The 25,374-nt window shown below is 38.3% G+C and overlaps 1 protein-coding gene across 3 annotated transcripts in view; it reads left to right on the forward strand.

The window, feature by feature from the left end:
• Positions 1 to 2,573: 2,573 nt before the first annotated feature.
• The window catches only part of TBC1D22A (TBC1 domain family member 22A), a 154,172-nt gene continuing 131,371 nt past the window's right edge, over positions 2,574 to 25,374 (forward strand). For all 3 annotated transcript variants that reach the window (XM_042872645.1, XM_042872647.1, XM_042872648.1), the window contains exons 1-4: positions 2,574 to 2,755; positions 5,435 to 5,491; positions 6,943 to 7,283; positions 8,064 to 8,243. In XM_042872645.1, the coding sequence (XP_042728579.1) occupies positions 2,694 to 2,755; positions 5,435 to 5,491; positions 6,943 to 7,283; positions 8,064 to 8,243 (640 nt within the window). In that variant the 5' untranslated portion in view covers positions 2,574 to 2,693. The remainder of the gene's footprint in view (positions 2,756 to 5,434; positions 5,492 to 6,942; positions 7,284 to 8,063; positions 8,244 to 25,374) is intronic.

The raw sequence follows: 25,374 nt of genomic DNA on the forward strand, positions 1-25,374 counted from the left end.
TACAGTATACATGCCGTACCTTCGCAGAAAAGTCTACCAGTGTAAGCACACCAGCACAGCTAGATTTCCTGAAGCTCTCCACAACAGAAGAGCTGGAAAACAAATTGGTGCAACTGAATGCCCTCTGAAACATCTGTTTATATATCTCACCAGCTATCACAGCAAAGAATAAACATGTTAGTCCTTTCTTTTTTCTAAATATTGCTACTGCAAGCTATAACTCTCATAATTTTTGACCAGCCAAGAACACAGGTACATTTCTATATTTTAGAACATAAACTTCCTGAGCATCTTTATTTACCAACTGTATTTAGTGACTTAACTCTGAAAAATGGTCCCCAAAAGTAAAAGTAAATTATTTTGATAATTCAAGGCATTTCATTCCAGCTGAAAATAAATTACGTGTGGAATCATTAAGAGCTCAGTTTTGAGATGGCCCACAGGACTTCAGAAGAAGCAGATCCTTGGAGAACCAGTATCCTGAATCAGTATTTTAAGGATAGATACTTCTAATACAGTGTTCCATAAAGTAGTTCAGAATACATATATTTATACATAAATAGAACTTCTGTATTACAATATAAAGGTACAAGAAAGAAATCAAACTGAATACACTAATTTAAGCTTAACTTATGCTTAACCTAAAGTACAGTCCTGCATTCTCATTCTGCTCTACCATTAATAACACTTTTGTCGACGTGGACTCCCTGTTCTCCACACTACAAATGTAGCACCATCTGCACATCAGAATTATCTGAAGTATTCAGCGGAATAAATCAATGCAAGAGTTATTTGCTTCTGGTACAGAACTTTTCACTGCACTGAAAACTTAAGAATAACGTAACACAGACATATAATTCAAATGAAATAATGCAGTGTACTCCGTGCTGACTTGATTCAATAAAATCTCCACTTCTAAAATGAACCAGAAGTTCCACATGGCTGCACCCAACTGACATAAAAGTCAAATGGCTTTGCATCAGCATTCAGGCCAAGTTTCACAAAGATTATAGATGGCCTAGGCTACCTATCCTCAAAATAATTAAGTTCCCGTTAGAGAAATATCAATAATGAGTAAACACAGTTTCAGTGAGAAACATAGTTTTAAAATCCATATTACTGCTTATGATAGAATACATATTCTATGGATTTATCATGTTTTTGACTGCCACAAGCAAATGTATCGCCTTTTTATATCCTAACAGCAGTGGATCTAATACAAACTTAATATTAGACTAAGCAAAGTTCCACTCCTGACCTTATAGGTTTCATTTTCACAGCTAAAATGCATGGTTCATATTACACTATGCTTCTTGTGCACTGCATTAAAACTGCTGATACTCAAGGTCACAATGCATTACAAAATGCTTACAGATCCATAATCTCTAAGATGGATCTTATTTAAAGGACACTAGTAGAGAAGAGGATACAATCCATAGCAAACTCATCTATAAGTAGCACTGAAATTACTGCAACATGCAGCTTCCACTTATGACCAAGATCTTACATGATTTCCTTAAGAAAAACTGGTGTTAGCTCTCAGGAGGTAGATCCCAAAGCAGGCAGAAAACTTAATTATTTTTTACTTTTAATAACTTGCATTTTCTTTAATAATTTGCATTTTACACACACGCTGAAGAACAAATGCTGGGTTACAAGTCACACATCACACTACCTGCTAACTTTGTTATGCCAGAACATCCCCTGCAGTCACTGACATATTACATTAGTCTTGTGTAGAAAGCAGCAAAAAAACATCTGTAATCAGCATTGTTTTCTCAGGAGTCATGGTCCAGAGTAACATGGAAATATGCCAATTTTATTTGCAGAGGTGAGGCATCTTAGGATCAAGAGAAAATCAAAAAGCAAGCGAACAAATGGTGTTACAGTATTAAATGTAAAAGCCATTAAAGCTTTCCCTCCAACCTCCCCCGACCCAGAAGATAAATGGGTAAATAATTGTATTTACCAACTGTGCACCTGAAACAAAAGGAAATCATGATGTATTTTAGTATAAAATAACAGTAGTTCTAATTTGATTGAAATGCCCTCGCATCTTCACTTGATGTGGCTTTCTGTCATCAACTTCTGCAATTCTTCACCAAGAGAACTGTGAGTTACTCCTCATACACATCCCAACCCAAAGGACCTGCAGCCTGGAAGCATCACACCCTAAGCGCTGTGCAGCAAAAGCGGTCTTTTGCCAACACTTCAGTTCAGAGCCAGGTACCGTTACGAGTCAGTGCCCTACACTCTAAAACACGGTGCGAGGGGTTCACAGGAAAGGAAGAAAAAGGCACCGTGACACCGGCAGCCTCAGCCTAGCTTTCCTCAGCGGCCCCAGAACACATTTAAACCCCCACACCAGCCGTGGCGGCAGCCGCCATCGTGGGCAGGACGAAGGGCGCCGCCACCGGCCGGACGCTGCCCCGAAGGCCCTCCGCACCACCCGCCGCTCCCTCGCTGCCATTGGGCCGGTCCGACCCACCCGGCAGTATTCTCACTTCTGGTTGGCTGGATTCTCCGGGTCTCCTCGGGGGGCGAATGAGGAGCGCCGTTGTTTTCCGGTCCCAAGATGGCAGCGCTCAGTCCAGTTTCTGGAGAAGGGAACTGGGGGGAGTGAACCTTGAGGGCGTGGGTCGGGGCTGCCAGCCGGGACGGGACGCGGGGCCGGGGATGAGGTGACAGCCGCCATGGCGAACGATGGGGGCAGGAAGCAGTTCTGGAAGCGGAGCGGCACGAAAGTGCCGGGCAGGTGAGAGGAGCGGCGGGAAGGCCGGGGCTCTCTCGGGCCGGTCCCGCCGTCGCAGCCCCGGAGCGCAGGGCCCGTAGCGGGGCGGCAGTGCCCGGGCCCCTCGGCTGTTCGCAGCCGGTGCCCTGAGCTCGTCCCGGGTCGTCGGCCCCCCTGCGCCGCCTCAGGGCGTCCCGCGCCGCACGTCCGTTTGGTGCAGGGAGGCGACCGTGCCGTCACTGCCCTGTCCTGTCCGGGAAGTTGTAAGGCGTTTCGGTCCCTCCGTCGTTCTTCTGTTGTCAGCTCAGTGCCCGATGTGTGTCAGGGTGAGCGGTTTTGTTTTTGTGATCGGAGATCGCTAGTGGTCTCGTATGTTTTGGTTACAGCTTGTGTTGAAAAACAAGCTGTGAGTAAACGAGTGAGCTGTGTTAGCTGAATTTGCCTGTCTAAACACCCCGAAAAAGGTTCTATGTGAGAAACTAAGGAGCTGTAGCTAAAAAACAAACAAAAAAACTCCAAAAAAATCTCCCCACAGCACAGCCTAAAAAAGTGCTGACTTGAAGAGTGTGGTTAAAAAGGAGAACTAGAAAGTCACTTTTGTTAATGGTGGGTCTGTAACAGCAGCCTTTCTGTAGTCCTGTCCCATATCTTCAGTATGCTCACATTTGTAAATACACTCTGTTTGAGTAGAGGATGAGAAACTTTTACTTCTTTGTTATTAGCCAAAGATTGAGAGATTCCAAAGTATCAGAATAGAAACCTTAATGTTTTCTTACATCTCTGAATACAACTTTTTATTGTTGCAAATTAACAAAAGAACATTAAAAAAAAATAGTCCTGAGCAAAACTCTTTTCTTTGTAGCAAAGAGTATGCAAACTTGAAAAAGCATTATTGGTTAATGATGGTAGGAGGTGTTTTTGCAAAAAGGAAGCTTGTTCTCTAATGCAGGCTCAGTTTGTAGTTCTTAGATCTTGTTAAAATTAGTAACTTCTGTACTTTGGTGATCGAAGCACAGGATGGTTAACAAGTTCCTGTTTTCTTTATGGATTTGAGTAGTTGTGCCTTGAAACTAAAATACAACAAAAAAGCCGTGAAGTGTGGTTTCCTGTGTAGTATTTCAAAATGTTATGAGGCTCTTCTCTTTTCTCTTGAAGTGTGATGAGCAGAACCAGCTTTCATATCCTAGGTGAAAGCTACCAACACTTTCTTCCATTCAGCAATTTCTAGGGAATATATTTCCCAAACTCCATTAACTCCTTTAACCTTTATAAGAGGCTGAGATTGCCCATTCAGATGTTTATTTAACAATGGGGCTCCCATCCTGGAACTGTTTTAACAGTGGAGTAATTCATTTTTCTTTCATCCTTTTTAAAGGATGAAGTGTATTCTCATTCTCAGATAATTTATTATTTATACTGTTTTTTGGATGGTATAGAGAAATAATCTTGCTCATCCTTTAACTTCTACTGTCCCTTATCCATAAGCACAAACTGGTAGTAGTTTTGTTCATCTAGTTATAAACTGCCTCTTCTGGTCTGACTGTTCTTCTCTCTCAGAACTTCTTTCTTTGTAATTTTATTAAGTCCCTGTACTCCCTGTAGGGATAAAACACATTTGACTTTCTTTGATTACACAAGCTCTGTAAATAGTTGCAGTTAATTAATTAGCAGCCTACTGCAGATGTGGCAAAATGAGAATATGGAGAATTCCTGTTTTTTGTGGCAGAGAAAGGATTGTTGCTGTATATAGAGGTGACTTCTCTTCATGTCCACTGATACAGCATCTGAAAGAAAGGACAGATTGTCTGTGCCATGAGGACGGTGGCTGGTGACACCTGGCCCTCAACTGACCTAGAGTAGGGGAGAGGGTGCGGACAGTTGTCTGAGGGTGGATTTCATAAACTCCACAGCCATCTGTAGGATTAATTTCACAAATTAATGCTGCTGATTTGTTAAGACTGCAGTCTTTTTGGTTCTGAATGAAGTTTACTAAGGTTGGGCTTGCATATGTGATCTTGAGATTAATTTTTGATTTGTCAGGAGGACATTTGCCACTTTTCATGTAGTTTTCAGTGAAGATTTAGGTAATGTCAGCATTGCATTGTAATTTGCTTTTCTTACAATCAGAATTGTGGAGTAATAGCTTTCAATGTGAAGCCACTTTTACTTGAAATAATATTGTGGCTGAAATCTGGAAGGAAATGGAGGTAAATGGAAGTTAATTAATGTTAAAGCATATATTTTTTGTACTCCCATGGCTTACGTTCTCTAACATGCCATCTTCTGTGTACTGTCTTTGTTTTTTTTTCTTTAAATTGGTCAGCTTTGTGTGTTGGTAGCTGTTAAGAATTGGCTGGTGAGATTTTGGGCCACAAGCATACAGAAATGTTTAAATCTTTGCAGATAACTCTGAGAGGTTTTGTTCTATTTTATTCAAATAAGTGATAAATCAGAAGCAAGAAAATCTACTTCGTTTGAACTTTCTTACTGTGGAGTTACCTCTTGTTCTAATTTCTGTACAGAAAAAAAGAATCACCTTAAGTTGGCCTCAGGCTCTTTGTTGAGTTACTTTTGAGTGTACACTTTAATTTCAGATTTGTTGCTTTTAATTCTGTAGGGGATTCTATGAAATGGAGGACGACTAGAACATCTCAGTTCTGTTTATTAGTGTCTAATTAACATGCGCTCTCTCTTTTCCTATAGTATCCAACATGTGTATGGAGCTCAGCATCCGCCTTTTGATCCACTGCTGCATGGAACGTAAGTTAAATAACCTAATATTCAGATAACCCAGATGGTTTGAATCTTATCTGTCTTCTTTCCTCCTTTTCTTCTTTGCTATTAGAATACTGTTAACTTTCTTTTCATAATTTTTGTCATAAACTTGACTTTTCTGACCTCTTTTGTGACTTCCTGATGCTTACCATACTGTGAATTGCAAAAGAGCTTTTTAGTGTCTTGTCTAACATAGACTGCAATCTTTCATCTCTGTAGTGCCTTAAAAACTTATGGTAAATACTTATCTTAATTTAGCAGATGAAGCTTATAGTTGAGATGTAACCAATCTGTATGCATCTTTCTGTTGATGATCTGCCTATTTTGTTCATGTGTGAAATAAAAGAATCAAATTATGGTGTGGATTGCTTTCAGATGAAAGTGGGAATTTTGCTGGTGGCAGTAGGTGGAAGAGATATGGCAGTAATTTAAAAATTGCCTTAGATCAAGATTATTGGATATCAGAACACAATGTGTATGAAAAGGGTAAAATTATCATCATTAGTAACCAAATACATTTCTTGCTAATAACCCATAACTAATGTAAGTGCATTATTCTTCATTTCCTTATGGCTGAGGTGTTTAGGAAAATGCATTATTGGATTCTGACTGCTGCTGCTTTTTTAATTTTCAAAAGTTTTTAATTTTATTTTTTGAGAGTAGGGAAGCTGACTCAGTGTGTAATTTAGCTGAAATCTGAAAGCTGATGTGATTGCTCTGCATTACAGTAAATGAGAGCAAGGGCCAAAGTAGGGAGGAATGTCTGTATTCTCTCTCTTGTGCTGTATTTTGACAGAAGGATAGAGTTAGCAGATGATCAGGGCATGCTCAGAGTAGGAACTTGAAATATCCTGGCCATCAGAAGAGCAAAGTTCTGAAGCAAATTCGTGCTAGAGTGCATGATTGGGGGGGAATGATAGATCTAATGAGTTTTAAGGTGAGATTTGATTTGTTTATGACAGTGATTGCATTGCTTGATTGCATATGGTGATTTAGGATTAGACCTGATGACTTGATTGCTGCTGCTGCTTGATTATACGGCAACTGCATGGAAGGGCCTGAAACCTCTATAAAAGCTCATAAAGCAAGTGAATTGTAACATGTCCTCTCTGTTTTATAAAGTATTCCAGCAGTATTTATTTTATTTGACCTTGAGCTTTTATCTGTCTGTCTATTTTGGAGACAAGGAAAGGGAGATTTGTTCAGACTGCATTCAAAGCGAGGAAGCATGAGGTTGTTACCTGCCTTTCTCCTCAGAAATGTTCCACAGTGTTATATCATGGTTGGAAGCAGCAGTAACTTGAGTAGAGGGAGAGAAATATCTGCTGCCTGTACAATGTCAAACACTGTTTTTTTTTTTTTTGCTTCCCTACCAATAACATATTGAGAATCATTACTGATTCTCTAAACATCATTGTTTACTTGTTATTTAACAGCTTGATAAAACCGGGTTCAAAGCCACCTACAACTCCGGTGAAACTAAAGAAAGTCAGCACCTTCCAAGAGTTTGAAAGTAATACAAGCGATGCTTGGGATCTTGGGGATGACGATGATGAACTCTTAGCAATAGCTGCTGAAAACTTAAATACAGAAGTGGTCATGGAAACGGCTCACAAAGTAATTCAGAATCACAGCAAGTTACAAGAACAGCATAAATTTCTGGAAGAGCATCCACAGGAAGAAAAACAAGTAGAATCGGCAGAGCTGTCTGCAGTCACATGTGGTGATAATAGGCTCGTTAAGTCAGTCAGTGAAGGTCATACATCAAGTTCATCAGGTATGTTAAGAAATGGGAAAAGGTGTGGAAAATCAAGTGAGGAGACCTATCATATTTGCCTTTTAGGGCATTAACTCCTTCCCAACCTTTACCACAGGTAAATATTATTAATCAGTATTAGATGATTTGAGGGAGGTACTGCACTCCATACTAAACTGTAAAGCTTGTCTATGAGAAATACATAGGTCAGGAAAGAATAAGCTTCTTTGTTTTCAGACTAGATATGTATTCAATTTTTGGAGGCAGTTGCACTGTTTACTGTATTTTAATGCCTAACTGCATCAAGATGTGTGCAATTAATAATAATACTACTGCTGTAGGAAAAGTTTGTACTAAAATGCTACTGTATAAAATATTTAAAAATGGAGAAAAATGATTTGTATGGACTGGGGAATTTGTCCTATCGAGTGATCTGGGCTGTATTCCTGTGTCAACTTTTAAAGTGACCAATTGCAATGATTTCCCTATTATTATTATTTTAAGAATGGTGAGAGGGAGTAAAAACAACTTTCAGTTTCACAGTGATTATGGAAATGAATTAACCTTGCTGTTAGTATCATCTCTAATTGATGTGATTTAATTGTGGAATACTGCTAGGAAGAGGAATAGCTCTGCTATGAAATTCAGGTAGCTTGCAGTTCAAATTGGTGTTATGCCTTTAGGTTATATTTCTCTATTTCTCCAAAAGAGAATTGTGTTTTGAATTTGAAAGTTAAATTCAAATTACTAGTAGTCTTCTTACTAGCTGAGGCTGAGTACTATGCTTCTTTTTCCCTTCAGATAATGCTAGTGAAAATTCTTGCATGCAGAGATCACAGTCCCTTCCACAAACTTCCACACCTCCTTTGGTGAGTGGAATGGCAGACTTCGGTACCTCAGTTACTCCTGCATTAACTGAAAGAGAAGCATCCCGATTAGACAAATTTAAGCAGCTACTTGCTGGCCCCAACACAGATCTTGGTGAGTATATCTTGAAAAAGCTATGAATTCCATCTATACTATAAAACTTTCCTGATTGATGTATTGTTTTTCTGGATGGTTTGGTTTTGATCTAATTCTTTCAGCGTTTAGAATAGATCTTGTAAAAGAAGAATAAAATATAGTTGAATGCCTGTTCTAATATGTAATTTGAATGCATTATACTAGTAAGTAGAATGTTAGATGCCTTCTTGTTCTATTGTCTTGCATCATTTTGTCTTAGTGGACAAACTTCTGGAAAAAAAAAAAAACACCACCACACAAATACAAATCACAAAGCTGTGTTAGCTGTGTTAGTGCTAAAGCTGCTAACGTAGCAGCATGCGCTGCTATGATTGAATGATTCTTCTGCTTAGAAATAGGAAAAAACGGTGAGGCGTGGAATTATTATTGCTTGTCTACTTAGTGAGCGTTCTTCAAGTTCAGACAAATACAGTAGTTCTGTGTCTCATCTGTGAGTGCTGACAGTGTGTTCATGTGAGAACAAATGTATTGTCAGATAACTTGACTGTTGCCTTTGTCCACTAGATTTTAGCCGCTGATGAGTAAGTGCTAAGAGGGTGTTGCAGAATCAAATCCCACATGAAAATGTGGAGCAAGTAGGAAATTTGGAAGGCCTGGCTGGTCACTTTGTTATAGGACTTTGTCAAAACAACACATGAAGTGATTTTGACTTAAGACAGTTCTGGAAGATATGCTCAGGAAACTTATGGAAAGAGATAGAAGCTGCAATTAACACTTCCTTTTCCTATAAATATGAGACTACTTCAATGTAACAATACGATGTAGCACAAGTTGTGGCTTTTTTTTTTTTTTCCATTCTGTGATGCATCCTATGGTGAGATTGATGCTGATGAAATAGAGCTATGGAAACAATACTAGACTAGACATAACACTTTAGTGAGTTATGACATTCTTATAACATACAGCTGTGAATAAATTGAGGTGCTATGCAGAATATGGAATGTTTAAGCTTGCAAAGGATCATCGAATAGTGCTTTTTCATCCTTTGATACAACATGTTATGTTTTTATGTGATTGTGACTGATGTGAAAGCTCAACTGTTTGGAACACAGTATAATAGTAGAAACCTTCTTTACAAAAAATTATTTAGTTGCTTGTGGTAGCAATGGTGATGGGATGGTTAGACTAGATGATCTTGGTCCTTTCCAACCTTGTGATTCTATGACTCTATGAAATCAGAATGAAGACAAGATTTAACTTAAACCTGCTCAAGGGAAAATGGCCATAAACTGGAGCACAGGAAGTTCTTCCACACCAACATGTGGAAGAACTTCACAGTGAGGCTGACAGAGCACTGGAACAGGCTGCCCAGGAAGTTGTGGATTCTTCATCTCTGGAGGATCCAGCCTGCTTGGATGCCTACCTGTGCAACCTGCTGTTGGGAGCCTGGGAGCCTGCTTTGCAGGGGGGGTTGGACTTGGTGATCTCTAGAGGTCCCTTCCAACTACTAAAATTCTGTGATTTCACTTCTGCTTCTTAATTATACGTAAATACTTCCTCAGAAACTGAAATTTACGGATTGAAGTAAAAACAGATTTGTTGTGTCCCCACCATCCTCCCCCACACTTTCTAAATTTCATGCAAATACATACAGGAATACAAAATTTAAGTACATTGCTCTGCATGTCACTGTTATAATGTCACACACACCGCATAAGGTGTCAGTATTCTTTTTTGTAGATTTCATTAAATTATGCCTGTTCTAAGTGTACGTGGAGCCCCTTGTTTCTCTTGCTGCATAAGCATAAATTCCTATTTTTTTTTTAGTATGTTCTTCATGAAAGGAACGTAAAGAAAATTCTTAATGTTGTGAAAGTGTAAGTAGTAAATCATATGTAGTGCTGGGACTACATTACATATATTTATTAGGGAAAATGTGGGTTTGTATGCTTATACACAAATATATACAAACAAGTATATGCATGTGAACATATACACAGTTCACTGGAATCTGGTGTGTGTGCGTTATTGGAAAATGCTTGTTTTAGCTCCATTTCCAACAGAGACTGTATTTAAGAAGGGTCTTTAGTGATGGTATTAGTCTAGAAAACCAGATTGTTATTATTTACTATAATAGTGAGAAGGAACTAGGGTAGAACTATGTAACAGGCTCCAGTCTGAAATTTGAAGCAAGTAATGTAGGGATAGGTTGCTGTTCTATTGCACATAGCTAGTTTTCATGTGTGTGTGTGTGTTGGAGGGGGAATGAAGCGACTGTTGATCGTGATGAACTGAATTAGTGGGCTGTCATGATGGAGATATTCCAGAAAAATTTCTGCTTGTTTCTGCACCTTATGTAGTAGTGTTGCCTTTACTTGGAAGCAGTAGCTGTATTAGCAGAACATCTCTGACTTTGTTTGCTTGATACAGGTTTTCACATTGTTGAGAGAGATTGTGACAGGTCTTTTCAGAGTATCTAAAAAATAAGGTAATCTGTGGACTGAAACACTGTTGTGCATTTTCAACTCGAGCCTTTTCTCCAATCGTAATGTGAGAAATCAACACAGACAAAGAACGTGAAGTAACACAAATGATGCTGAAAGCCTTTCATTCATACTTGAGTAATAATTATCCTATAGAGACACAGTAAAAAGCAGTGTTGGTCACATATGTTAGCTTGTGGCTGTGATGTGCTCTTTTTCACCATAAAAACTCAGGAGTTTTAAAAAAGATGTGTTATATGTATACATTTGGAAGTGAAGATTATTTTAGCCATTGAAATGTGCTAATAGATTTTGGAGTCAGGATTTGGTCTGTAGGTTGGATGTTGTGAAGTTGTAGAAATAGGTATGTTCCACCTGCTCTATCAAATTACACGCAGAGAAAAATAGTGTGCTGGGAATGTGCAGTTGTCAGAGATGGAATCCTCTGGTGGTTACTACACAAATATGTGATGACAGAGCCATTCTCGAAGTTTCTGTGTACAGTTTTGTCTTTGGGTCCCTGTGCATGGCGTCCTTCTGTTCTACTGTGTCAGCTGCACCGTTCAGCTTGGTGTCATCAGCAAACACACTGAAGGTACACTCAATTCCACCATCTGTGTCACTACTAAAGGTGTTGAAGAGTGCTGGTCCAGGTAGATGACATCAGTTACCATTCCTTTGATCCTCTGATGCTGTCACATGCTTCTAGGTAAATCGTTTGTGCTAAAGGAGAGAAACATTCAAGAGCCTTTGCACCTCTAAGTATTAATGTAATGCAAAGAATAGGGACCTAATGACAGAGTTATGAAGTGAAAGCTGCCTAACAAGCTGAATCACATCACTGCAAGAAGTGTGGGCTGGTAGAAGGAACCTGCTGTGAGAAGCAATTTGGAGAATGACTTGAGGACTGATTGCTATCTATTAGAATCATGTTGATGTATACTGAGTGCAAATTCAGGAAGCAGGATGAGCCTGGAGATAGCAATACAACTGTGCTCAGTGCACAACTGCAAAATAGATTGTAGGGCTAATGCTTCTGCGTAGTCTTCCACTCATAGTACTGGAGGGCAGGTTGCAGAGAGACAACAATTTACCCTAGTTGTTCTGTACCATCTATCTATGCTCATTCTCGTTTCGCAGTCAACCTGATTTAGATTTACTTCATGTAAAGCCCTGCCTTTCCTTGCACAGGATTTTGCCTTACTGAATTAAGGTGGCCTTCTTGTTTTCAGAATCTCTTGCAAATGATTGGGAGTGGAGGGGACTCCAAAGCAGCTTAGAGAGGTTGAGAAGGAACTTGAAAAGTAGGGGGTATTTTTTTTTTTGTGTGCTTAGAATTGTTCATACAATCTAGAATGTGTACAGAATGTATATAGAACACACCGATTATAATTTTTATTTGTTTATGGTTGATAAAGGTAGTCTGCAACAGCATTCTGATGTCCTTTAAAACTGTTTGTCAAACTGATGTTATTGAAAAAAATAACTGTGCAAAATATTCATTGAAGTGAACCTGATTAATTTTTTTCCTAGCCTCATTAATTTTTCTGCATTGAACTGCTTAGCCATTTGTCTTTATATTCTTGGCCCATCTATGTCACTTAGAGGTTTATTGCCTCCTGTAGTTTTCAGTCACGTACAGTTGATCATTTCAGTGTATATTCTTCTTCCAGTTTGTTGCTGTGTTGGACAAAAGTAACAAATTATGTCCTGCCCCTTCTTGTTGTGATGTGCTGTTAGTCTTATCTATTTTTCAAACTGCTATCATGAAAAGTATTCTCTCTGTGCCAGTCAGCTTTTCTGCAGAACATGCAGAGCGTGCGTTTCAGCTAAGAAATAATAATAATAATATTAATAATAATAAAAACCCCACCAAACCCAAAGAAACAACAAACCAACCCCTACCCCCCAAAAAAAACCAAAACAAAACCAAATCCACACAAAACAAACTCAGGTCAGTATTCTTTCAGTAGCTCTTAGAAGGATTTATTTTTTTTTAATTAAACAAATTGGTGCTAAATATCCTTACGTATTTTTTGTATTGTTTTCTGCATTTGATTTGTTTCTATTTTCCATGCTTTGATGTAATAGCATGTAGTTTCTTGACAATGTAAAGTTTAACTTCCCCACTTTGGTAGGATATTTCAATTTCAACGTAATAATTAATCATTTTGTTTGTAATTAGGTGACAAGTTTTTTAAAAAGTTTCTAAAAGAATTTTGCATAGTTTCTCTGGAAAAGTTGTTTCTCCTTTTTTCAGGCTATGTGATTGATGTTGCATTACATCATAGCTATTGACATACAAAACATCATATTCCTGACCTGGAAAGTTATCAGTAACAAAAAAATGTGAACTTAATTTTTTTTGCTATTAATGATCCCTCGGATGGCATTATTAATATTACCCTTCACTTCTATCTCTCCTATTGAGCTCTGCTGTTGTAGTTACACTGGAAAACTTCCTGCAGTTTTCTCTTTTCTTCCCTTCACTCTTTTTGCTACTTTACACCTAAAAAATAAGTTGGCATCTTTTTCTTTTGCTATCTCTCTTCATATGTTGAAAACCTCAGTTCATGCGCCCCTTTCTACACTTAAATACTGTTTTGCTATCCTTAACTACTCTCAATTTCTTTCTGCATTATTTTTAAGGTTTTTGAATTTTTGTTTTGAAGAGGTTGATGGAAATGAACAGCTATTTTTTAGCCACAGTGATTTAACTGAAAAAGACCCTTTTGGCTATTTATAATTCATGATATTTTTTGTTAATAGTTTCATTTCATATTTTGCATCTATCATACATTCTCAAAGTTTACTTGGCTGGTATTTAGGCTACATTTAAATAAATCAAGAATTTATGACTGAACATAGTGTGTAAAGAAATTCAGGATGTCTTGATTTGTAATCTCTGCTTAAGAGCTAAACTATATATAAAAGCCATTAAAAATGAAACACTATTTCAGCATCCAGGATTTGATTATTTTCCTTCTTGGTCTTATTAAAATCTCCCCTTTCTTACATTTTATTGCAGGTAGAGACAACTCAGTATATTGCTGTGTTTAAGTGGTTTTTAATATTTCTTCGGAGAGATGAAAGTACAGTGTTTGAACAGTGAATGTGGTGGTTTTTCTAATATTTTATTATTTTTTTTACTTCCCTGTGTTTCCTCTTTCTGTAATATCTCTGATTTCAGATCTAAGGTTTATATTTATATTTAAATATGTAAAATACATATTTTTAAATATTTAATTATGAATTCTACACATAATTTATATAAAATTATATGAATAATTGAGTATAATTATAACATATATAAAAATATAACTTCTATAAATATAAAAGTGAAAAGTCTCTGTAAACTGGGATTGGACTAGATGACCTTTAAAGGTTCCTTCAACTCAAATGATTTTATGATTGCAAGAAGTTGTTGATATCCCTCCTGTTGATTAGCTCTCTTTCAGTATTGGAAGGCCACAGTGAGGTGTCTCCAGCACTTTCTGTTCTTCACACTTATCAACCGCAGCTCTCTGAAGCTTCTTTGTAAGAGAGGAGGTGCTCCAGGCCTTGAGCTTTGTGGCCTTGCTCTGAACGCACTCCAACATCTGCACGTCCTTGTGCTGAGGGCCGGAGTCCTGGGCAGAGTCCTCCATGTGGGGCCTCCCAAGGGCAGGTAGAGGGGGGCAGCTGCCTACCTTGCCCTGCTGGTCACAGGACTCAAAGTGAGGCTGCACCAGTGCTAAATGGAGTCGCAGAAGCGTTTCTTTTGTAGTGGTCCAGTCTGGCTAGGAAAGAGTGAAGAACATAATCATTTTTGCTTTAGAATACATGGGGGCAGTTAGAGGAGCGATGTGCATTTGCCTTGTAACCTCCAAAACTGAGTTAGTCAAAAGTTTATTTATTTGATCTGAAAACATCAATAATTACCTGCATTGGCCTCATTTTCGTTACATGTGGTTGTAAAATTTTTGGTGCACTGACATTTAAATAGCTGTTTTATGGAAGGCTTTACAGGTATCATTTCCTTTTCTCTCACAGTAACTCCAAGGTTTGTGTAAATTTATTTTTGTTTGATCGGGGATCAGAATGCATGGTAATATAAAAGCAAAAATACATTTTTCAGTATCCAGTCTGACTGCAGTCTAGTGGAAACTCTACAGTATTAGTTTCCATATTTAGCATTGCTTGAACATATAGCATCGTATATCAGTTGTCTGGCATCATGTTGGTTGAAGCAGTTTGAATTGTAAGCTTTGTTCAGTCTCAAGGGAGGTTGCTACTGAATTGTATGATGGTATGTAGTCTGTCATTCTTTTCAGGTTGTGGTAAGCATTTATGTTTTGATTGTATTTAACCTGATGGAAATTGTTCAACCAAGAAATAATTCCTGGAAGTGGATGGACCAAAATCGTAGATGCAATCAACGCCTTATTGGGGCAGAAAAATTTAGACTTGCTTAGTTGTGTTTTCTGTTTTTAAACAGACTGTTTATTTTGATTTGATCAAAGTTTCCTGTTTGATGCGCTATCTACTGTAAATTAAGTTTTTTAGTGGAGGAAAAAAACAATAGCAAAACAATGAAATAAAACCACACAAAAGACACTAAGGCTGAACAACCACTGGTCCCATTAACAAACAAGGATCTTCTCCTTTTTTATAGTTTTGGAAAATGAATCACTACCCTAAATCTTTGCTGCTCCGTGCCCTTCTTCATCAGCATTCATGTTTGGTATGACTTAGTATGAATGTGATACATTGTTGACTTGACAGAAGGACAGTAGTACCTGGTTGCTGGACTTCTTTCAGGAAATAAATACAAATTGAAGACCTGTTATCAGAGTTTTATTAATTGCAGCAGCACAGTGTAAGGAGTAAAACTGGTTCTCTATTGTTCTGAAGCCTGTGGAGAACATTCTAGATTAAAACCATTGATCTGAACACCACTCAAAAGTAAATACGTCTTTAACATAATCTTTTGTACTGCCGTCTTACACTCATCTTTTCAGCAAGATTTTACTAACTCTCCTTCCAAATAGATTTGAATATTGAGCATTACAGTGAGGATTTAATTTTCAACTGATGCTATGAGATTGCTGTCATTAAAATATCATCCAAAATCATCACCCAACTTCCTGTTGTGTACCTTTATTTGATTTTTATAATGTGATGGTAACAGGATATTCTAGTACAAATTGCAAAAGTGATTTAATTAAGAGTGTGTCAGATGTCAGATAAGATTTTGTCACCAGTAAGGCAACCTTAGTGGTAATGGTTATTGGTTAGAAATGGCCTCACGCTTCTTCTTACACTAATGGAAAACTACTCTTGTGATGCAAAGAATGTTCACAGTCTGTTGAGGAAAGCTTGTGTTGTTTGGTGATTAAAAACAACAACACCTTAAAGGAATTTGTTGTAATAGAGTTGGGAAATAAGAGAAAAGCTTTTAAGCCCTTTCCTGAATGTTTAAACAGTTTGTATCTCTTTATCTCTTACTGATGTAATTTTGATTCTTCAGTGATTCTATTGCAAGTCTTATGTTCAGGGCAGGCACAGACAAGGTTCTTTGACAGCTGAATGCTTGTGCTTGGTTAGTGCTGGCATTTCAGATGACAGTAAAAGGATTTCTCTCTGTATGTATGTGATTTTTCACTTTATGGGAACTATGAGCTAAGTTTAATTTCTTCAGCTTCTTCAGAGTTTGGTCACAAGCTGAAATTCAACCTTATTTCCTGTCTCCACTAATCCATGAAATGTTTAGGAGGAATGCATTGCAATCCCAGTGGTCTTCTCCCTTTGAGCTGATAACCACACATTAGTTCTTCTCACAGGTTGGAAATGCTAACATGCCAGATTCCTGAAAGTTGTGTGGAGTTCATTACTTGAAATGTGAACTGAGTGACTAAATCAATTCTTTCATCTCATTCAAGAGTGTAGCTCTAGCCCATTAGACATTGCAGGTGAGATTCTTTGCATGGGCAGGATCCTCTTTATTCTGTAGCGCTTATCAGCAGCTTTCTTCTTTAGCCAAAGGTACCGAGGGAAATAGAAAGGAGGTATGTAACTCTTAGGTTTTTGTTCTGATTTTTTTTAAGTGGGAGAAACTCTTGTGGGTAAGTGTACTATTTCTGAGACTCAGTATTTACATTATGTCTTCAACTCTTGAGTTTATTCCTTAGTGGGTTTAGTACTCTTAAATTTGTCTTTGTTTTCCTAATCTTCTGTTCACTTGCTTTCTCTTACATTCTAGCACGAACCTCATCTTCTGCTCCTCCAACTCTACAAAAAATACCTAACAAATTGTGCTTTCTTGCTTCCTTCTAGCAAAGGTCCTAAGAAGGGTATTAGCATGTATTTAGAACATTCGCTTGGACTTTATTTTTTGGTTTTCACATGCATTCAGAATAACTCTTTGTTCCATTGAGAAGATGAAGGGCAGTGTTTGTCTGAAAAAAAATTTAATGAAGCTCCTAACAGAGCTATTATTCATTTTAGAAACCAGTTGCTGTGGTTGCCATAGTAATAACAAGCCCTTTATTAAAGCTTTTTTTCTATATGTTCTGCCTGCATTATAACGTGCGGTTGGGGGAGCTACAGTTCCATGAATCTGTGATCTTGAAAGAATTTTCCAGCTTTGTGTAGTTAAATTATCCAAGGAATTTGTGTTATAGGGACATAAAACATGTAAATCTAGTTTATCATATCTATTGTGAAATTGTTGATGCAGGCCGTTGCTTCGTGTAGCCGATTACAGTAACCTCAGTGAAATAACAGCTGTATCAAAAATGAATAATGCACATAGGGAAGTTTAGAACTCCTTTAATATCTCATGATTTATTTTATTTATCTATTTGTAACTGGTAGAATGATGAACGTGGAGTTCCAAGAGAAATACTTGCAGACTTTGTTGTTTCCCTATGTGTTTGTTTGTTGTGATGGATAGTAGATGCAGTAATAGCTCCTGGGGTTAGAAAGTCTGTAAAGGATGTGTTTTCTTTGTATAATGCCCTGTGAAATATTTATGGAATATGAAGAATCTTTACATAAGCTAGTCTAAAAGCACAGTGTCATAAGATTTCCTTTAGAATAATTGCTCGAAACATTTTCAACTTCAGAGAGAACAAGTATGTGCTTGAATGTATTGTACTACCAGATAAAAACATTTTTTTCTAAAATGAAATTAATTATGCCAATTTGAGACATTTATATAAAAGTGTTATTATCCCTTCATAATAAGACCTCCAATCTCAACAGCGTTTCTGCAAATTAAATGCTGTCTCACAGGCAGAAGTGCCAGTTGGATAGTGGTAGCAAATGGAGAGATGATTTTTGGTGTAGAGTTTGTGGGGCTTTATAAATGCACTGATTGGTCACAGAATTATTTAAAATGATGGGTCAGCTCAAAGAGAATGCACTAATGGGGCTTCACAGTGTTGCTTCGGAAAGTGAAGAGAGTGAGACAGTTTTCATGAAGAGTTTTACAAATATTGCTCTAATTTCAACTCTGAACCAGTAGGTTAAACGTATTTCTGTACTTGCACCTTTAGCACGTTGTCTTGTCTGTGGTGAGAGCTTTTTGGAGCTGCTCATTTTGGAGATAATAAAATAAGTTACTTCAATATTCTGGAATTTTGAGAAAACGTTAATTTTATTGAAGCAAGGATATTTTGCAGTGCTATTTTAATTGAAAATATATGCCTAATTTGTAGGTGGCATTAAAGCTCTGAAGAAATCGTGTGCTGGGGAGCGTGTTTTCAGCTCATAACTGTGACAACTAATTCCCTGGCAAGTCTATATGGGAAAGGAGTTAGTATAATGACAATAAATTGAAATTATGTTTTGAATAGGGATAATCTAACCTTTCAACCAATGACAAATAATTTAATGCTTAATTAGATATTAAATAGAGAACAAGTTTCTAATATAAGTACATTTCCTTGGTGCTCTCCAAATGTTGGTTGAGGATGGATTTCTCCTAATACCTTGATTTGAAGGGTTGCTGACTGTGAGGTGTACGTGCTCAGTCGTGTAGGCTTCTTACAAGACATGAATTTCCAAGTTTGAGAGCTACACCATCGCATCTGTGCTGCTATACTGCTGTGCTCAAGACAGCAAAAAGTAATGATTAAAATCTGAAGTTAGGCTGTTGCTTTTTGGAATTTGTTTGATAAAAGAAAGCTTACGTGTTAACATCAAGCCAGTATTTGTGAATTTTATTCTATGTACTGTATCTAATTTCCCTTCCTTTGGTTATTGTTTAACCCTTTGTCCATATAGTTACCTTTTATTCTTTTAAAATGCTGTTGAAATACTCTTTGTTAATGGTCTAAATGTGATTAGATTCCAATTATAGTTTTGGAGCTTGCTGTACTGTAAAATCTTAATTTTTAAAGGCATTTTACTAATGTGCTATTACTGAGAAAACCAAGACCTCACGACACTTGTTTCTGAGCAGAATTGTTTCTCTAAGTTATGGAGAGATTAATTTCTTGATGAAGTCAGGCTGGCCATGTAAAGGGGTGAAAATGTTGAGATGTGAAGCCATGAATGAATATTGAAAGCTAAGTTGAGATAGATGTACTTGCTAAAGTTAAGTCCTTTGATGTTAATATGGGTTGGTGTTCTAGTATTACCAAAATAAGGAGAGGGGGGAAAAAAAAAGCTAAAATGTTGAGGACTAACGGTAAGAATGAAATAGCTGGAGTATTTTGGTAGGCCTGTTGTTTCAACTGTGCCATCTGACTTTGTCTTTCAGTTTGCCTGCTTCTTCTTAACACGTTATTTTTGGTGTCTTTACATCAGTTGGAATTCATTCTTGTTATTTTTGCACCATTCATTGACATCCATCCTTCTGTTTTGTGAATCAGTTGGAATAATGTCATATTTGGGGGACAGGGCGATATTTTTCAGGAAAGGAAGGAAATAAGAATTTTGGTGGATGGTTTGGAGGGGAAACAGCTTCACCGTGGGGACAGCTGACGCAGGTTAGAAAAGCAGCGCTTCACTTTTCCAGCCTTTTTGTATGTTTGCTTCCAGATACGTGCTATCTGTAGTAAAGCAGCTATGAATAGCTATACTATTCTCAAGTATTTTTGAAGCTGAGATGTGTCCCAGGGTACTGAGCTTCGGAGGCCATCAGGAGCCACGTAGCTCTGGTGGCACTGCTGAAGGCTGGATGCTCGAGCATGCACAGAGTATTTGTTGTATGTCAGAAGGGGTTCAGCATGGGATGTCATGGGAGCTAATATCTTGACTTCAGTTGTGTCAAGGCTGTTTATAGAACAATATCTTAACTGTTTTCTAACAGTGCTTTTCTGGTTTCTTGTTCAGATGATGGAAACACGTTCTTTTCAGATGTCTCAATGAATGGCTTTTTTCTTTGCATAATACCTTCTTGGAGTTATTTTCTGCTTCTGACTTTATTTTGGTGTTTCTTTTGCGTTCTTGACCAATTAATTTCTATGAGTGTGCTCCCTTGAATGCTCTCTGTGTTATGTATTAGCCAGTATGAAACTTGTGTGTTTTAAAAAGAAGTGATTTTATCATTTATTATACTTAGAATGCAACTTCAGTTGTCTTATTAGCTTCACTACTTTTATATAACTTCAGATGGGTTTTTGGTTTCAAGGTACTGGAGAATATGAAAGTACTTAGCACTGCTTGATGAGAAAGTCTTCAATAGGAGACAAAAGGAAAAGGGAAGAACCAAGTGTTTAAAAGAAAAGCTAACGCAACCTGGATCAAAATATTGTGGTGAAGTGCCATCTTGCAGACTGGTACATAGTATTTTAGTTCTGAGATAAAAACATAATGATCATAATGATTTAGTACTTCCTAGCTTGTTTTTTAATGGAGACTCATAGATCTTAAGTGGAGTATGAATGCAGGTACTTCAATTACATGTTATCATTTGAAATTACAAAGTGATCTGATGGGAAATTTTTAAGGATAAAGCACATCTTATGCATGTGTTTCAAATAAAGCATGTGTGTAATTCATGTAATAGTGTTGTTAGAACCTAACTTCACTGCAGTTTTTCATCTAAAATGGTATTTTGTATATATGCTCTGGTTTGTTCTTTTCTTGTTACTAGAGGCATGTTTATTGTATGCTGCAATAACCGTATTAAGGCTGAGTGGCTTTAGAGTATCTTTTTTGTTCCCCTTGCTTTTGTTGGGAAGGACAGGACTTCTCTTTTATTCTTTCTTTCCTTTTTTTTTTTTTTCCTCTCCTGTTTGGATGGTGTTGAACCTTCAAGGGAAAGCATAATGTGAAATGATGCTTTAACAATTGCGATGCACAGGAGTCAGACTGTATGCTTTTTGGGTAATAAGCATGAAAGCTTGCTGCTACACCTGGTAAGAATTCATGCATAACCTCTTTCAGTTGTAATGTGTGCTATTTGTCAGTTGGAGAATGCTTGTTGAGCTTGCTGTAATGAAAAATTATGACCAGAATTTTGTACATTGTTGGAATAACCTGAGATTCTGGAATTTTGGAAGACTATAAAATAGAACAGCAGCCATTGTTTGCACAAAAATGGGGTTATTACATACCATGGGTTAATGTTGTATGATGAAACTAAAATATCCATTGTGCAATCATCTTTCTAACGTCCTGTACTGAAAGCAATTACCATACCACTTATGGAAGCAAAAACAGAAGTAAAAGCCTTGAGAGAAATTCAGAAGGATTTTCTATGACATGACAACAAAGTAGAGATTATCAATTTTAAGATAGTAAAGATTATCAAATGCAAGAAGACAGCCTCCAAAAAAGCTAATTTCTGTGTCAAATAAGGGGAGTAGAACAGAGTATCAGTCCTGTCAGTGCAGGGAAACCCTGCTAGAAAAATTTGAGAGAAACACCTTGCAGAATGTTTAAAGGTAGCAGGTGATTGTTTTCCCAAATATGTTTGGAGAAGGAACACAGCCAAACGTTTTGTAGGCCCAGCAGACAATCCGGGTGTAAAGGAGCACCCAGAGAGGAGAATGCTGTGGCAGAGGATCATAAACAGTTATGTTCAGCATGGAAGGATGTGGGGAGCTTTTTGCTTCTATGCTGTGGAGGACTATTCCAAGGATCTGTTTCAAATTAAGTGCTGTGCTGTAAACTGGAAGTGTGTAGCCCTTCCTGTATGTTTTTTCCCGCTTTGAGAAAGAGCAAGACCTGTGAAAATCGATATCATAGGGTATGTGTGTTATTGTTTGGAACTGTAAGACGAAGGTCTCCTTACTTGAAGGAGATCTGTGTTCATTGCAGAATAGTGTCAGGAACAAAACTGGCTTCTCTTAAAACTTGGTGAGACATAACACTGTTTCTCCTTTCTCTTTAAAGAATGTTATTTCAGTGAGGACTACAAGCATTTATTTATTGTTATTTTTGAAGCAGATGCTTCATTTGAAGATGTGTAATATTTCTAACTCTTAAAACTATTCTTGCGTGGTTCTGAACATACAAGGAAAGCTCAGCTGTATCCGAATTTCTATTTATAGTCTGACTCAAATAAGCAGTATTTCAGTTCATGGTTTGCATGGTTCCAACCTTTGGTCTTAAATGAGTTACCTAACAGAATGTGGTATATTTGTGCTTTGTTATTTGTCACTGATTTCATATGCTCTGCATTATCTCATTCTGACAGTAGACTTACCTTTTTTTTTGCTTGTATTTTTTAATTTTTATATATATATTTTTACTTCTTTGCATTGTTTGCAAAAATTGTTTACATTCTTTGCAGTTGTGGGATTGTTTTTAGAGATTGGTACCCATTTCTGTGCTGGGTTCTTAGATTTCTACTGGAACTGAAATAGAGTTGAGGGAGGAGAAAAAAATAGTAGTGTGAAGTATTAGAGAGCTTAATGCAATAGAGTGACAATGAGAAATTGCATAAAAACAATACAGTTTCACAGTTGCAGCCTACTTTCTATTTACTGTATGTGCTATGCTTATTACTTATTAGTAAATAGTGTGTTGTATCAGTAGATAAACTTGAAGCTTTAGTGAAGCGATTTTGTGAAAAAGCTGTAAATTAATGCACAGGATCTGTTTCCTTTCAGTCAGCTCACCAGTAACACAAATAAGTCATAAGAGGTGAAACAAATGTATTCATGAATACTGCACAAGGACTGGTGGAGTGTTGTGATGATGCACAGTTGGAGACCACTTGCTTTTGAAGACTTAAGGCCCTTATTATTAAGCTAACGCTGGAGCTTATTATCATTTTCCAAGGTAGAGAGGAAATGCATGTGTGATTTTTAGATGTTGTATTCAGTTAAGGCAGATTTTCTCTTTTTATTCATGAAGTACACAAAATACCATACTTCTCATATTGTTTATGTTTGCCTACCTTGCCTCTGCTTGCTCTGACAGATTTTCTGCCCTATTGGCTTTCAGAAGAAAATGGCCGGCAACACTGTTACTTAGGGTTTTCTGCTTAGTAGCTCAGGGATTTGCTTGATACCAAAGCCTGGTGAGAACAGAAACTTGTTGCAGATGTGTTGAATGCTTGTCTGCAGCCCCAAGCTGCTGACTGTGCCTGGGTCTGAGACTGAGCTAATTCACTAGGACATGAAGAGCTGCTGGATGTGGTGTGAGAAACTGCTGAACAAAACAACCACTGTGTGAGAGTATGACAGAAATTGTCACTAGCACCACATGGGGATGGTCGTTCATGAATCATTTAGGGAGAATTATGTGAGAAATATCCAAACAATGCCATTACTTGGAGGGAACAGTGAGTTGCTTTGCTGGTTTTGTAACATTGTCCTTTCCTATGCCTGGGTGACCATGGCAGAAGTAACAAAGTTAGGTACAGTGTAGTGAGACTGGGACTGCTGGGTGATGAAGTAATTGGTGTGGTATGTTAATTTAAGACAAGTCTGAGTTAGAGAAAGGTGAAGTAGAAGGATGATTACATCAAGTAATAGCAAAAGGGGGTAAAGGAAGCAATCATTTGACCAGGTATTCTTGGGGGAGTACCTATTGGCCATCTGGTACTGACGATAAAACCAAACCTGTTAAGACCATACTGTGTGAATCAAACTTGTTTTGGCTGTCAGGAGGACTTGAGTGTGGTGTTTCTTGGCTGATAAGGGAACACTGGGATAGATGTGTTGAGAATCCTGGAATCACTGTGTTAATGCCTGTTCCAGGCCTGTTGTGGCAATCTTGACTTCTGTGAGGGTAGAGAGGCCTTGCTGGGAGGTCTTGACAAATTAAAGGGCTGGGCAATTGCCAATTATATGAAGTTTAATGAGAGCAAGTGCCAAGTTCTGTACCTGAAACAGGACAACCCGAGATGTATGTACAAGCTGGGGAATGATAGACTGGAGAGCAGCCCTGCAGAAAGGGGTTTGGGGTTCTGGTTGATGACAAATTAAGAGCCAGCAGTGTGCCCTGGCAGCCCAAAGGGCCAACCGTACCCTGGGCTGCAGCAGGCCCAGCACTGCCAGCAGGCAAGAGGAGCGCTTGTCCTGCTCTGCTCTGCACTGCGCGGCCTCATCTCCTGCACTGGGTGCAGTGTGGGTGCCACAGCTTCAGAGGGACATAAAGCTATTAGACAGCGTCCAGAGGAGGGATATGAAGATGGGGAAGGGTCTGGAGGGCAGGGTGTGTGAGGAGCGGCTGAGCTCCCTGTGTTTGCTCAGCCCAGAGCTGAGGAGCCGAGGGGAGGCCTGATGGCTGCAGCTCCTCACAGGGAGCGGAGGGGCAGCGCTGAGCTCTGCTCTGTGTGACAGCGACAGGGCCCGAGGGAACGGCATGGAGCTGCGTCAGGGGAGGGGCAGCTGGGGGTGAGCGAAAGGGTCTGCACCAGGGGGCGGTGGGCACGGAACGGGCTGCCCAGGGCTGTGGGCATGGTGCGGAGCTGCTGGAGTTTGAGGAATGTTTGGATGCTGCTCTTAGATGCAGCGTCTGCTTTCGTGGATGGTCTTTTGCGGAGCCGGGAGTGGTGGTACTCGTGGGTCTCTTCCAACTTGTTCTATGATTCTGTGATTCACGCTGAAATGAGATGGATATTGAATTGCATGTAAATCAGATTAATAATTCTGTCTTCTGCTTGCTTAAGCAAAATTAACAAAACTGTAAGGTCTTAAACTGTAGAATAGGAATTTACAGTTTGCCTTTAACACCTGTTACAAAGCTGAGTGTTTCTGCTTTTTGGAATGCAAAGACTTTGTTTTAACTTGGGCTTACTGCATAGATTTCTGTATAGGGCCAAAGATCAAAATCTTCTGAAGATGATTTCTTAATACCACCGTAATGTAATACTTTATTTGTTGAATTATTACTGTGCTTTTCTGCTTCCTACCAACTCTTCCCTGTGTCTCCCCTTTCAAAAAAATTAGTTCTTCAGTACTAATCCAGGAGAAACAAAAAGCCTGCTCCAAATGGTAAGGTACTCAGACTGCTGTTTTAAAATGGCTGCTTGCTTTTCATCTTCTCCTGATTTCTTTTTTTTTTAATTCTTTCAGTAGTCCATCTGCTTTTCGTTGCAACTATACTTAATGAAGCTTGTTCCTTTCCAGCTGTGCTCTGTATCACAGTCTTGCTGTGTGTCATGGCAGAGCTGTTGGTGTGCTTTTTTTTGTTTGTTCTTCTTCCCTATCTTGTGCATTCTTGGGTTTTCTTCAGAATCCATCTGTGGCTCTTTTCCCATTGTTCATGACATCCAGTAG

Source organism: Lagopus leucura, unplaced genomic scaffold, assembly GCF_019238085.1.
Source record: "Lagopus leucura isolate 7727_CA_CO unplaced genomic scaffold, USGS_WTPT01 Super-Scaffold_100008, whole genome shotgun sequence".
Classification (NCBI taxonomy): domain Eukaryota; kingdom Metazoa; phylum Chordata; class Aves; order Galliformes; family Phasianidae; genus Lagopus; species Lagopus leucura.